General features: G+C 39.1%; 1 protein-coding gene across 1 annotated transcript; it reads right to left on the bottom strand.

The window, feature by feature from the left end:
- Window positions 1-11,909: 11,909 nt before the first annotated feature.
- On the bottom strand, window positions 11,910-13,390 carry LOC123485644. Its single transcript, XM_045216707.1, has 5 exons — window positions 13,289-13,390; window positions 13,083-13,208; window positions 12,711-12,851; window positions 12,437-12,545; window positions 11,910-12,331 (listed from the first exon to the last, which is right to left on the bottom strand). The coding sequence occupies exons 1-5, from the start codon at window positions 13,346-13,348 to the stop codon at window positions 12,120-12,122; spliced, it is 648 nt and encodes a 215-aa protein (XP_045072642.1). The 5' UTR covers window positions 13,349-13,390; the 3' UTR covers window positions 11,910-12,119.
- Between the last annotated feature and the right edge of the window lie 1,283 nt (window positions 13,391-14,673).

The following is a 14,673-nucleotide window of genomic DNA, read 5'->3' as shown; positions in this document are numbered from 1 at the left end:
AGGTTAAACACATGATCAATGCACCACAATTGCATATTTCGGTTAGCCCATTAGAAATACCACAGTTAAGTTTATGTGTATCTGGTAAAATAATTCCATTTCTAATAGATACAGGGGGCAACTATGTCATGTTTAAGGCAACAAGATTGAAGGTTTCCTTTAAAGTAATCAGAAAGTCCAGTCTATCGGAATTAGTGGAACTATGCAAATTGATCCTATATCTCCACCATTACAAATTGATTTGGAAGATATTATTTTTCAACATTCATGTATAGGAAGCGCTGCAACTCCTATGGCGTTAATGGGAAGAGACCTTTTAAGTTAACTCAATGCCACCATTTTTTGTTCACCAGATGGCATCGAGGTACATGGAACAACATCGGCTATTTTATGAACAAAGAGCAGGAAGTCATTTTAATCTGAAAGAGTGCATAATAAATTATATGAATGTGTATGATCATTTGATATCAGTTTGGATAATAAGCTTTGATATTACATTATATTGTGGTTCCGTACATCAATGCCAATCATATAATATCAAGGAGTGGTATGGAGAGCGTGAGGTTATTTTAGAGTGTAGTGGAAAAAGTATATATGTTTTAATGAGAGGCTTGACTTTGACAGAGTTTCCTGAAGGTTAGAGAATTGGTGAGGATCCAATGACAGGAAGGTCAGTGTCCTTGACACTACAGTCTGGTTGTTTTGGTTCCGCTGGGAGTTTGTTTGAAGAAGTTGATTTGTGTCGATTAAGAATCGTAAAAAAAAACACGAAAGGATTGTTTGATGTGAGTACCTAGGAGTTTCTAACGTTTTATATGGAGTATGTGACGATGTGAAAATAGGATGAATTTTATGTGTGTGTAATCGATTACTAGAGAGGTGATAAAGTGATCATTTGAATAATATGTATGTATTAACTTGCTCACCCAAACGTAGACGTACGTCAAGGGGGGATAATAAATAAAGGTTTTCTGAGTTTGAGCCGTTGATGGATAATTTGATAGAGATAAGGTTTAAGAAATGAACTACCCATAAGGAGTGGAATTTATAGACGTAACTTATAACATAACAAACCAGTGTAATTGGGCTATATGTGGGATTTATTTGTCACTTCAATAGCATTGGGTAAATGGAATAGAGTAAAATCTGGGTTTCTGAGTGTTATTCAACTGTTGGTATGTGTTGCTTAGACAGATACTACAAAGGATTTGGTTTGGTGATGTAGAATGGAAGATTTAGCAGCGTGATTGGTTCAAATTGAAAGACACAATTATTTAACAGGAAATATCGAGACAATTTCGAGGTATTCATTTTTTTTGCGTTGCCTAATGCTTTGCTAGAGTAAACGATTGAGAAATGGTGATGTAATGTCAATCAATAAATTGGATATTAATACTATGGATACAAATTCAATATATGCTGATCAACTACAGCAAGTGTTTGGTTTGTTACTTGTAGCCTCCTTAGAAAGGACAGTTACCAGATCTGATGACTTCTAATAATGGAGGTGTTATCTTCATTGATAAAGGGGAAAATAATATAATAATAATAATAGTGTAGTATAGTGACGAAGCACAGGGAAGAGAGGGTGGCTATGATCTTAGTTGATAACAGGGGATACTAATAGGATAGTGATGAAGCACAGGGAAGAGAGGGTGGCTGTGATCTTAGTTGATAACAGGGGATACTAATAGTATAGTGATGAAGCACAGGGAAGAGAGGGTGGCTATGATCTTAGTTGATAACAGGGGATACTAATAGGATAGTGATGAAGCACAGGGGAAGAGAGGGTGGCTATGATCTTAGTTGATAACAGGGGATACTAATAGGATAGTGATGAAGCACAGGGAAGAGAGGGTGGCTATGATCTTAGTTGATAACAGGGGATACTAATAGGATAGTGATGAAGCACAGGGAAGAGAGGGTGGCTATGATCTTAGTTGATAACAGGGGATACTAATAGGATAGTGACGAAGCACAGGGAAGAGAGGGTGGCTATGATCTTAGTTGATAACAGGGGATACTAATAGGATAGTGATGAAGCACAGGGAAGAGAGGGTGGCTATGATCTTAGTTGATAACAGGGGATACTAATAGTATAGTGATGCGCACAGGGAGAGAGAGGGTGGCTATGATCTTAGTTGATAACAGGGATACTAATAGGATAGTGATGAAGCACAGGGAAGAGAGGGTGGCTATGATCTTAGTTGATAACAGGGGATACTAATAGGATAGTGACGAAGCACAGGGAAGAGAGGGTGGTTATGATCTTAGTTGATAACAGGGGATACTAATAGGATAGTGACGACGCACAGGGAAGAGAGGGTGGCTATGATCTTAGTTGATAACAGGGGATACTAATAGGATAGTGATGAAGCACAGGGAAGAGAGGGTGGCTATGATCTTAGTTGATAACAGGGGATACTAATAGGATAGTGACGAAGCACAGGGAAGAGAGGGTGGTTATGATCTTAGTTGATAACAGGGGATACTAATAGGATAGTGACGACGCACAGGGAAGAGAGGGTGGCTATGATCTTAGTTGATAACAGGGGATACTAATAGGATAGTGATGAAGCACAGGGAAGAGAGGGTGGTTATGATCTTAGTTGATAACAGGGGATACTAATAGGATAGTGATGAAGCACAGGGAAGAGAGGGTGGCTGTGATCTTAGTTGATAACAGGGGATACTAATAGGATAGTGATGAAGCACAGGGAAGAGAGGGGTGGTTATGATCTTAGTTGATAACAGGGGATACTAATAGGATAGTGATGAAGCACAGGGAAGAGAGGGTGGTTATGATCTTAGTTGATAACAGGGATACTAATAGGATGATGAAGCACAGGGAAGAGAGGGTGGCTGTGATCTTAGTTGATAACAGGGGATACTAATAGGATAGTGATGAAGCACAGGGAAGAGAGGGTGGCTATGATCTTAGTTGATAACAGGGGATACTAATAGGATAGTGATGAAGCACAGGGAAGAGAGGGTGGCTATGATCTTAGTTGATAACAGGGGATACTAATAGGATAGTGATGAAGCACAGGGAAGAGAGGGTGGTTATGATCTTAGTTGATAACAGGGGATACTAATAGTATAGTGATGAAGCACAGGGAAGAGAGGGTGGCTATGATCTTAGTTGATAACAGGGGATACTAATAGGATAGTGATGAAGCACAGGGAAGAGAGGGTGGCTATGATCTTAGTTGATAACAGGGGATACTAATAGTATAGTGATGAAGCACAGGGAAGAGAGGGTGGCTATGATCTTAGTTGATAACAGGGGATACTAATAGGATAGTGATGAAGCACAGGGAAGAGAGGGTGGTTATGATCTTAGTTGATAACAGGGATACTAATAGGATAGTGATGAAGCACAGGGAAGAGAGGGTGGCTATGATCTTAGTTGATAACAGGGATACTAATAGGATAGTGATGAAGCACAGGGAAGAGAGGGTGGCTATGATCTTAGTTGATAACAGGGATACTAATAGTATAGTGATGAAGCACAGGGAAGAGAGGGTGGCTATGATCTTAGTTGATAACAGGGATACTAATAGTATAGTGATGAGGCACAGGGAAGAGAGGGTGGCTATGATCTTAGTTGATAACAGGGGATACTAATAGTATAGTGATGAAGCACAGGGAAGAGAGGGTGGCTGTGATCTTAGTTGATAACAGGGGATACTAATAGGATAGTGATGAAGCACAGGGAAGAGAGGGTGGCTATGATCTTAGTTGATAACAGGGGATACTAATAGGATAGTGATGAAGCACAGGGAAGAGAGGGTGGCTATGATCTTAGTTGATAACAGGGGATACTAATAGGATAGTGATGAAGCACAGGGGAAGAGAGGGTGGCTATGATCTTAGTTGATAACAGGGGATACTAATAGGATAGTGATGAAGCACAGGGAAGAGAGGGTGGCTATGATCTTAGTTGATAACAGGGGATACTAATAGGATAGTGATGAAGCACAGGAAGAGAGGGTGGCTATGATCTTAGTTGATAACAGGGGATACTAATAGGATAGTGATGAAGCACAGGGAAGAGAGGGTGGCTATGATCTTAGTTGATAACAGGGGATACTAATAGGATAGTGATGAAGCACAGGGAAGAGAGGGTGGCTGTGATCTTAGTTGATAACAGGGGATACTAATAGGATAGTGATGAAGCACAGGGAAGAGAGGGTGGCTATGATCTTAGTTGATAACAGGGGATACTAATAGTATAGTGATGAAGCACAGGGAAGAGAGGGTGGCTGTAGATCTTAGTTGATAACAGGGGATACTAATAGGATAGTGATGAAGCACAGGGAAGAGAGGGTGGCTGTGATCTTAGTTGATAACAGGGGATACTAATAGGATAGTGATGAAGCACAGGGAAGAGAGGGTGGCTATGATCTTAGTTGATAACAGGGGATACTAATAGTATAGTGATGAAGCACAGGGAAGAGAGGGTGGCTGTGATCTTAGTTGATAACAGGGGATACTAATAGGATAGTGATGAAGCACAGGGAAGAGAGGGTGGCTATGATCTTAGTTGATAACAGGGGATACTAATAGTATAGTGATGAAGCACAGGGAAGAGAGGGTGGCTGTGATCTTAGTTGATAACAGGGGATACTAATAGTATAGTGATGAAGCACAGGAAGAGAGGGTGGCTGTGATCTTAGTTGATAACAGGGGATACTAATAGGATAGTGATGAAGCACAGGGAAGAGAGGGTGGCTATGATCTTAGTTGATAACAGGGGATACTAATAGGATAGTGATGAAGCACAGGGAAGAGAGGGTGGCTGTGATCTTAGTTGATAACAGGGATACTAATAGGATAGTGATGAAGCACAGGGAAGAGAGGGTGGCTGTGATCTTAGTTGATAACAGGGGATACTAATAGGATAGTGATGAAGCACAGGGAAGAGAGGGTGGCTATGATCTTAGTTGATAACAGGGGATACTAATAGGATAGTGATGAAGCACAGGGAAGAGAGGGTGGCTGTGATCTTAGTTGATAACAGGGGATACTAATAGTATAGTGATGAAGCACAGGGAAGAGAGGGTGGCTATGATCTTAGTTGATAACAGGGGATACTAATAGGATAGTGATGAAGCACAGGGAAGAGAGGGTGGCTATGATCTTAGTTGATAACAGGGGATACTAATAGGATAGTGATGAAGCACAGGGAAGAGAGGGTGGCTATGATCTTAGTTGATAACAGGGATACTAATAGTATAGTGATGAAGCACAGGGAAGAGAGGGTGGCTATGATCTTAGTTGATAACAGGGGATACTAATAGGATAGTGACGGGCTACAGGGAAGAGAGGGTGGCTATGATCTTAGTTGATAACAGGGGATACTAATAGTATAGTGATGAAGCACAGGGAAGAGAGGGTGGCTGTGATCTTAGTTGATAACAGGGGATACTAATAGGATAGTGACGAAGCACAGGGAAGCGGGTGTTTTCTTAATGGGAAGTGAAGCAACGGGACAAAGAGAATAAAAAGACTATTAAAAAACAGCAGGGATAAAAAAAGCAGTGTTGGAAAGAAGCAGAGTATGAAAGATAACATTAACTGAGGAATATAGAAACTTGTAGCTGAGGTAACTACAGAAATATTACTGACCCAATATCGTAACAGATAAACCGAACCCAAACATGAAGCTACTACAGCCATCTAGGATTGTTAAAGTTGTAAAGTTAGTTTTTTAAACCCTACGATAGAGGGAAAGGCAGAACGCTGTTTGAGAATGGTTTTTATTTGTTGTCTGGAGTGTTTCTAGGTGTTGATCTGTGGGTGTTAGCAACTGGGGTTGGCTGAACGTGAGAGAGCTGTAAGTGTCATAATGGGTTAAGTTTGGTGTACCTGGATCACTGGTTGCTGCGGAAAGGGAGGAGGTAAAAGGGTGGTGAGTGTTAACGGTGAGAAATGGGTAGCTAGTTAGTGGTGTTAACTAGTAGTGTTTAGATTGGTGACGTAACTTGCTCTGCGACCTTGAAGGAGTTGTTTGCCTCGCTCTGCAAGGTCGCGCCTTTTGTTTGAATGACTGTTGTTAATGTGTGCAGAGGGTCCCTGGTTCAAGACCATGTAGGGAAGGAAGCAAAACTGTTACATTGATGCTGTTGACCTGAATCACTGATTTAATTGATAAGATTATACGAAAGAGATTGTCCTACCAAACCATAGTGGCATTGGATAACATAGTAGTTTCAGTGGCATCTCTGTGAATGGAGGTTTTATGTGTTTTGACTATAACTTAACAATAATGTGTAACCTGCTAAAGTACCGTTAGATGGAAAGACAGCAGTAGAGGATAAAAGAGATTGTAGAGGGTTTTCTGTGATAAAAGGAAAGTAGGTTAATTGGGAGATGAGAAGTGTTGCATTTGGATTGTTTGAGTAGACTGGTATTAAAATCATTATTTCTAGTAAGGTCAATGAAAATATGTTATTAGGTAGTAGTGGTTTGTGGATAGAATTGACTGATGCCATGATTTAGTAAGCAGGTAAGAGAGTAGTGCTCGCTGTGCTATATCAGGATGTAAAGGATGCAGAGGGTAATGTGGAGCAGACATCTGAATAGTTGAATATGGAACGTTCTTTGACAATTTTTTTATTATTATTATTAAATTCTATAGTCTGTTTAACCATCAGTGAGTTATGCAGACAGCTAATTAATTATAAAAACGATAATCTGTTTCTGGTACGTTGAACAATGGGAGGTAGTTTTTACTATTATGCTGATAGGGAAGTAGTAAACATTTTTTGTAAGTTCTGAATTTATTAAACAATGGGTTTATATTTCAATACATTAACGCAACAAGTTGAACAGATTACATTACAGAAAAGGGGTTATAGATGTTCATCTTTTGAGAGATTTTATGTAATCTTTTTCTGGAGTAGTTATGAGGAATTAGATTGAAACAAACATTTTACATTACATTTTAGTCATTTAGCAGACGCTCTTATCCAGAGCGACTTACAGGAGCAATTAGGGTTAAGTGCCTTGCTCAAGGGGACATCGACAGATTTTTCACCTAGTCAGCTCGGGGATTAGAACCAGCGACCTTTCGGTTACTGGCACAACGCTCTTAAACACTAAGCTACCTGCCGCCCCCAAACGATTATTGATGTGAGGTAGGACAGGGTATACATTGGGGGAAAAAAGTATTTAGTCAGCCACCAATTGTGCAAGTTCTCCCACCTAAAAATATGAGAGAGGCCTGTAATTTTCATCATAGGTACACGTCAACTATGAAAGACAAATTGAGAAAAAATAATCTAGAAAATCACATTGTAGGATTTTTTATGAATTTATTTGCAAATTATGGTGGAAAATTATGGAGGACTAAAAGTGCCACAATTAAATAAATAAATACACCATTAAATAATTACTTAAATGTGTCATTAATTAATTCAAATTAGAATTAAATACATAAATGTGTAATTAAATGTATCATTAATTAATTCAAATACCGATTCATTTTATGTAAAATACATATATAATTATTTCACTATTTACATTTACATTTCATGATCCTGCATTGCAGTGATTCATGAATTACTTAAAACTGTCAAACTGACCCATCAAAGTCAGTGGGCAGGGGCTAACGCGAATCTAGTCTGATCCATTGCTTTGGTCTGAAGTAGAGTAGGCCAACCTGGATAGAGACAATGGAGGATCTCCGTGAACTTTCCAGGGAGTTGGTTAGAGACATTTTAAACTTAGCAGAGGATGTAGAAGCAGGACCTGCTGACCCAGAGCATGTAGCTAGTAAAGCAGAGGAACTTATTGAAGTTGTTGGAGTCATTTCCGCGACTTTCCGACGAAGATATCGACCACAGAGTGATTGCAAATCTAGAAGAAGTTGTCCACCGCTTCTCTGGTACCAGGGCACTTCAGGCCCAACACACACAGGGACCGCGTTTGGCGTTTGACATACCGAGTGCAGTTCTGGAGCATCAACTTCTTTGTGGAGTTCCCGCAGTTCAAATTGCAGCGATGTTCGGTGTGTCAAAGAGGACCATCAGGAGGCGCATGCAACAATACAGTTTAAGGTATTTACACTAAATTCATGAGTTTTCTGTTTATGAATTGCTGCTCTCATACACTCGGAAAGAATATGACGTTTAAGGTAACATTACTTGATGTTGTATTTTTCTTGTTTGTACAGAAAGACAGATCTCTATTCAGCTGTGAATGATGAGGAGTTAGACCGTATTGTAAGTGAAATTCACAGAAGTCATCCAAACACCGGCTACAAGCTAATGCGTGGTCACCTGAATGCAAGAGGGTGTGCATGTTCCAAGTGAGTAGATAATAATATGGGCATTATTTAAATGTATTTTTAATTTGGAGCTCTGCCCCTTTGAAAGGTGAAGGAAGCCCGCTTATGGAAAGACATCGCCTCTGAGATGTAGAATGTGTAGAAGAAATGTGAAGAGAAACACACATTTCAGGACGGCTGACTTGTATCATCAGGATAGACATGTCCTGTGATTTTTAGCCTCCTGTTTAATAGAGGTGGAAACAATATCTGACAGTAATATTCTCAGCTGTCCGGATGTGCCCCTGCTGTAAAGGGTATAATATAATCATAGAAAAGCAAAATATCATAGGAGGCAAAAAATCTCAGGTCATCTCTGTTCGAGCATGTGGTATCTATCTATCTATCTATCTATCTATCTATCTATCTATCTATCTATCTATCTATCTATCTATCTATCTATCTATCTATCTATCTATCTATCTATCCACTATCTATCTATCTATCTATCTATCTATCTATCTATCTATCTATATATCTATCTATCTATCTATCTATATATCTATATATGTGTGTATATATATGTATATATGTATATGTGTATATATATGTATATATATGTGTGTATGTATATATATATATAAATAAATATATATATATATATAAATATATGTATGTATGTATATATATGTATGTATATGTATGTATATATATATATAAATATATATATGTATGTATGTATATATGTATGTATATGTATGTATGTATGTGTATATATATATGTATATGTATATGTATATATAATTTTTATATATGTGTATATATATGTGTATGTATATATATATATATATATATATACATATATACATATATATATATATATATATATATATATATATATATGTATGTATGTATATGTACAATATCTGACAGTAAAGTAAATTTTTTGAAGCTGTGGTGGTTCTGTAATAGTTGACTGTTTTACACACATTATTTATTTTATTATGACACCACTATATCCTCAAAATAAGTAGCCAGTGAGTGTGTGGTTATTCATTTTAAATTCCTCCCCCTCAGTCTCAAGACTGCAAGAGTCTTTACGCAGAGTCAATGCAGAGGGAGTCTACATGAGACGTCTGAGGCTGCGTGTATTAAGGCGACGGCAGTATTTTGTTCCTGGCCCAAACTCTTTGTGGCATATAGATGGCCACCATGCTTATCAGGTCAGTGATATTAGCAGATAAACAATGCATCTTTCTATATGTTTCATTACAATTGTTATACAATAAAGTTATATTTTTCATGTGTTTGCAACAGGTGGAGATTTGTTGTCCACGGTGGGGTGGATGGATTCAGTCGTTTAGTGGTCTACCTGACTGTGGCCGGCAATAATAGAGCTCATACGGTCTTACAGAGCTTTATCGCCGCTGTTGAGCAGTATGGGCTGCCATCAAGGGTACGGTCTGACAAAGGGGGGAGAATGCAGATGTAGCAGAATTCATGATCAGAAGCAGAGGTACCGACAGGAATTCACACATCACAGGCAGAAGTGTCCACAATCAGCGGTAAAGAAATATGTTTGGCAACTAGGCTCACACAACTAACATACTAGTTGAATGTACTTTAGCATATGTCATAAATTAACAATTTCTCAATTTTATCCTAAACACAGAATAGAGAGGATGTGGAGAGATGTTTATGAACATGCCCTGGACCTCTTCTATCAGATCTTTACTTCATTGGAAGATCAGGAGACACTGAATCCAGACAATGAAGTCCATCTTTTCGCTCTGCACCGGATTTTCCTTCCACTGGTTCAGCAAAGCCTCGACTCTTTTCGAGATGCTTGGAACTTCCACGGTCTTAGAACTGAAAGGAATCAGTCACCACAGCAACTCTGGGGAAGTTACAGAGAGCAAGGCCCTGAGGAGGATCCTACTGAGGTTAACAATGAACTTTAAACACTTTCTTAAAATTGTTTCCCCAAAGGAATTATGGGAGAAAAAAATGGTGCTAAATGTGATACTTTAAATGAAACATTTACTATAGATTATTGTCTCTTTAAAATCTCCCGAGCTTTTAAAGATCAACCTGTGAGCTGTAGTTTCTACAGTGCATACTATGCAAAGCTGTATTATTTTAAAAAACTGAATAAGTAACATTTCATTTCTCACTGCCTTGGTGACCAAAAATAACAATCTTGTGTAAGGACATGTCAAACTAGTTTTAAGTACAAGACTGATTATGCTTGTCATCCATTCAGGTTCCTGAAGAATATGGGATCGATTGGAACGGACCTCACTGCCTTCATCGAGGCACTGTGTCAGTCCCCGAGGTTCAGCTGGCACGTGAGCTCTCAGATGAAGAGGTTGCAATTTTGCCAGCTCCAGGAGTTTCTGTTACTGATGCACTTAGACTATATGTAGAGACTGTGGAAGTGTTATCAAGAATCTTAGACTGATGTCCAACCCATGTTTTTTATTTGTTGTGTTAGAACAAGCAAGGAAAAACTGAAAGTTTACTTTCCTTTTAAAAGAAAGGAAAAAAAGCTGTTTCTTTGAAGCTTCCTGTCTCATTATGGTCCACAGAATGACTAACATGAATGCTGTACTGTTAGCACTGAAGGTGCAGAACAGTTTGATTTTAGTAAATGGAAGAAAAAAAAAGTCATCTACTGCACAGTGTGTTAATGTTTTCAAAGACACTGAACTTGTGTCAATTCATCTGAACTGTGTATGCATTGACATTAGGGCTGGGCAATATGGAGAAAATCAAATATCACATTTTTGACCTAACACCTTGATGTCGATATTGCAACGATATTGTAAGGTTGACAATTGGTGCATTCACAAAATATCTTCCACATTTAGATTTCGGATAAATAACTATCATATTGTGGATATAATGACTAAGTGGTAAAAGGCAAATAATAGAACAGCTAGAACAGTCTGGTAAGTTCAGAAAATGACATCACTTTACTGTAATGCAGCCTTTGAAACCAGGAAAAGACTAAACTTACCATGTAACGATATTACACTTCTTCAAAATCTAATGGTGCTTTTCCATTACATGGTACCTACTCGCCTCGCCTCGCCTTTTTTGGTTTTCCATTACGAAAAAAAGTACCTGGTACCTGCTAACATATACTTTTTTTAGCACCTGCTCAGTCGAGGTTCCAAGCGAGCTGAGGCGAGCCGAGAAGGTGACGTGAAACCCTGCAGGCTGCTGATTGGTCGGAAAGAATCGTCACTGATCACTGCATTGCCAGCGACAGACAGCATTTTAAAATAGTTTAGCCAGCGGTGGTTTTTACTGCCGGAGGCTCCACGCAGAGCTTTCTCCGTAGCATACAAGTGGCCTGATGGTTATACTGGTGCGCTGGTGTGTGTAATGTGTGATGTGTGTGTGTCGAGTCGCCATATGTGTGTGTGTGTGTGTGTGTAGCTAGTGAGCGAGGGAGAAGTGAGAGAGTGACGGCGATTATCTCCGCAGCGAGTAGCGACTCTAGTCATATATATGTGATCACGGTGGGAAATCTGGAGCAGTTAACGTTAACTATCTCTTTGATATCATGTTGTTCACGGAGACTGAGAACCAGGAAATGCGGCGGGGATTTGTCAATGGGAAAGCAAGCTACTAAGACACGCCCACGGCAGTCGCTATGACGACCAGCCACGCTGAGGCAATCCTAAAATCTGCAATGGGAAACGGACGCACAGCGAGTCGAGGCGAGGCGAGTCAAGTAGGTACTGGTAATGGAAAAGCACCTTAAGACGATATCTAGTCTTATATCACGATAGATATAATATTAAAATATTGCCCAGCCCTAATTGACGTCTGAAAAAACTTAAACAAGCCCAAATCCAGTACTTTTTATGGCAGCGACAAGTGCTTTCTCAAAGTCCATGTAGAGTTTGAAATGAGCTGGCAGCTTTAGGGTTTCAAAGCATGTGGAGGACGTAGGAAGGGTTCCCCCAGAAATCTCCACTCTCAGTTCAGGAGGAAGCATCTCCCAGCCAACCCAGAATGTCAGCAGCTGGGCCAGGGTACCTGATGAAGCTAAAAGTCATAAAATGGATTAAAGACATTTAGTTTAACTGTAATTGATCATATCTATCCATGAGACATAGAAGCATTTGTAAAGAGAGAAAATAAGGTTTATACCTGTTTCAATGAACATCCTTAGAAAGCCAGTGATGCGGCAGGTGGTGTCTAAGTCAAAGTCTTCATGATCACTGTCCTCAACTGGCCATATGATTTTTTCTAGGAGCATCTTAAAGAAAACAAAAATTGTAATTTAAAAAAAGGGAGAACTTATTTTGGTGAAGGACTATGCAGATCAAATTCTTAGAAAATGGAAAAATATCCATCTCAGTCATTGAAAATACACGTAAATTCATCAAGTTAAGTCACAAATATAACTAAATTACTGACTTACCTGGGGTGTGAACTGCATTTCAGCCATTTTGGGGAAAAGAAGTGGTACAACATCCGGCCTAGATGTCAGCAGGGGCCATACCATCACATCTTTCAGTCCCTTTCTCAACTGTTTAATTTGGCGCATGGTCCTCCCAACGACCCTAAGAGACAGACCGACCCATATTACAGCCCAAATCCTTAACCCAAATTTGACAAAAGTTGGCACAGTAGGAAAAAATGTTAATAAACACAATAAAGTGCTTTATAAAAATCCATTAAAACTCTAGTACTTAAACTCTCGTGTTAACATAACAAGCCAGGGTTCACAACACATTCTATAATTTCAACAAGTACAGCGATGAATTCTGTCACTTAACCAGCAGGAACTCACTGCATGGAGTAGAAGTTTGTTATGTAGCCATCTCCGATTTGTTTTGGTGACTGCCGGAAGATCCCAAGACATGGAAAGATCTGAAACTGTGTCCTTCTGTTCCGGTGTAAGATCTTCATGTTCAAGCTAGAATTAAGACCATACAAGTTATTATATCTGCCCAAGCAATATTTTTTACATGGCAAAGTTTCTTTTAGGTTACATACCAGTTCTATGATGCTCCTGATGTGCAGATCAGGACAGTCTTCTGTAACAACAGTAGCCATTTCAGGGTCCCCATTGAACAGTACATGAATTACAGCAGGACTTAGTCCATCATGCAGAAAGGTGTGGCCCAACATCCTTCCTGCAACCCGGAAGAGGTTGCTTTCAATAAGTGCCTCTGATGCTGCTGGAACAAGATGGTCAGGTTCACCCTCAAATAGCAGTGTTCGGCCCATTCCTCCTGTAAAGTACCAAGAGAGCAGGGAATAAAGTCACAACAATTAACCTCTTAAATACATTAAATAAAAATGTATGATAGATAGATAGATGGATAGATAGATAGATAGATAGATAGATAGATAGATAGATAGATAGATAGATAGATAGATAGATAGATAGATAGATAGATAGATAGATAGATAGATAGATAGATAGATAGATAGATAGATAGATAGATAGATAGATAGATAGATAGATAGATAGATAGATAGATAGATAGATAGATAGATAGATAGATAGATAGATAGATATATAGATAGATAGATAGATAGATAGATAGATAGATAGATAGATAGATAGATAGATAGATAGATAGATAGATAGATAGATATATTACATCATACTAGTGGCGATTACTTGGCCTGTGGTATTGCTGCTTGTAGAATTCACTTAAACCAAATTGTAGCCTACTCCAAAATGACTTACAGAAGGACCCCAAACCACTTCAAATTCAATTCCCCTGTATACCCTACTACAGACTTACCTGACACAAAACATTGCCCACCGGCCCTCCGCTAAACAGCACATATCCGCGTTCATCAACCACCAGAACGTACGTGTGCACGCGTGTGTGTGTGTGCGCGCATAGAGAGGCGGTGTAGAGTGAGTCACGACACAAACAGGTGCTCAGTCAGCGTTGCATGCAGTGTGAGAATGGCAAGCAGCAAGAGCGGCAAAAGCCAATGTGTGCTTCTTTTACCTATATATGTAACGCTATCTTTTGCGTTTATCCAAACGTCGTCAAACTTGGCACTGCACTTACTCGTGACCAGAGCAAGACACCTGTCAAGTTTGAAATCCATCGGACTAACTGAGAGACATGCGCTACAGACAGACATTTCTGCAATTTATAGATGGATTAACCTTCAAAAAATTAGTAAGATACTTACCAAGATCTAGACTGAATCCAAACTGGAGTTTGGATATGATTGTTGTCATAAAGTACCGCATCACTCCCTCTCCGATAGCAACATCACCTGAAATAAAATACTGATAATAACACTGGAAAAAAAGTGGCGGCCTAATACAGGTAACTGGATTTGGTAACATTTAACAAGAAAGGGAGAAAAACTTATATTGGCTGTAATTCTAGAATAGCATCCTTAAT

This window comes from Coregonus clupeaformis, unplaced genomic scaffold, assembly GCF_020615455.1.
Source record: "Coregonus clupeaformis isolate EN_2021a unplaced genomic scaffold, ASM2061545v1 scaf0778, whole genome shotgun sequence".
NCBI classification, from domain to species: Eukaryota; Metazoa; Chordata; class Actinopteri; order Salmoniformes; family Salmonidae; genus Coregonus; species Coregonus clupeaformis.
The sequence above is the reverse complement of the archived record's forward strand: the minus strand, read 5'-3'. Positions and strand labels throughout refer to the sequence as shown.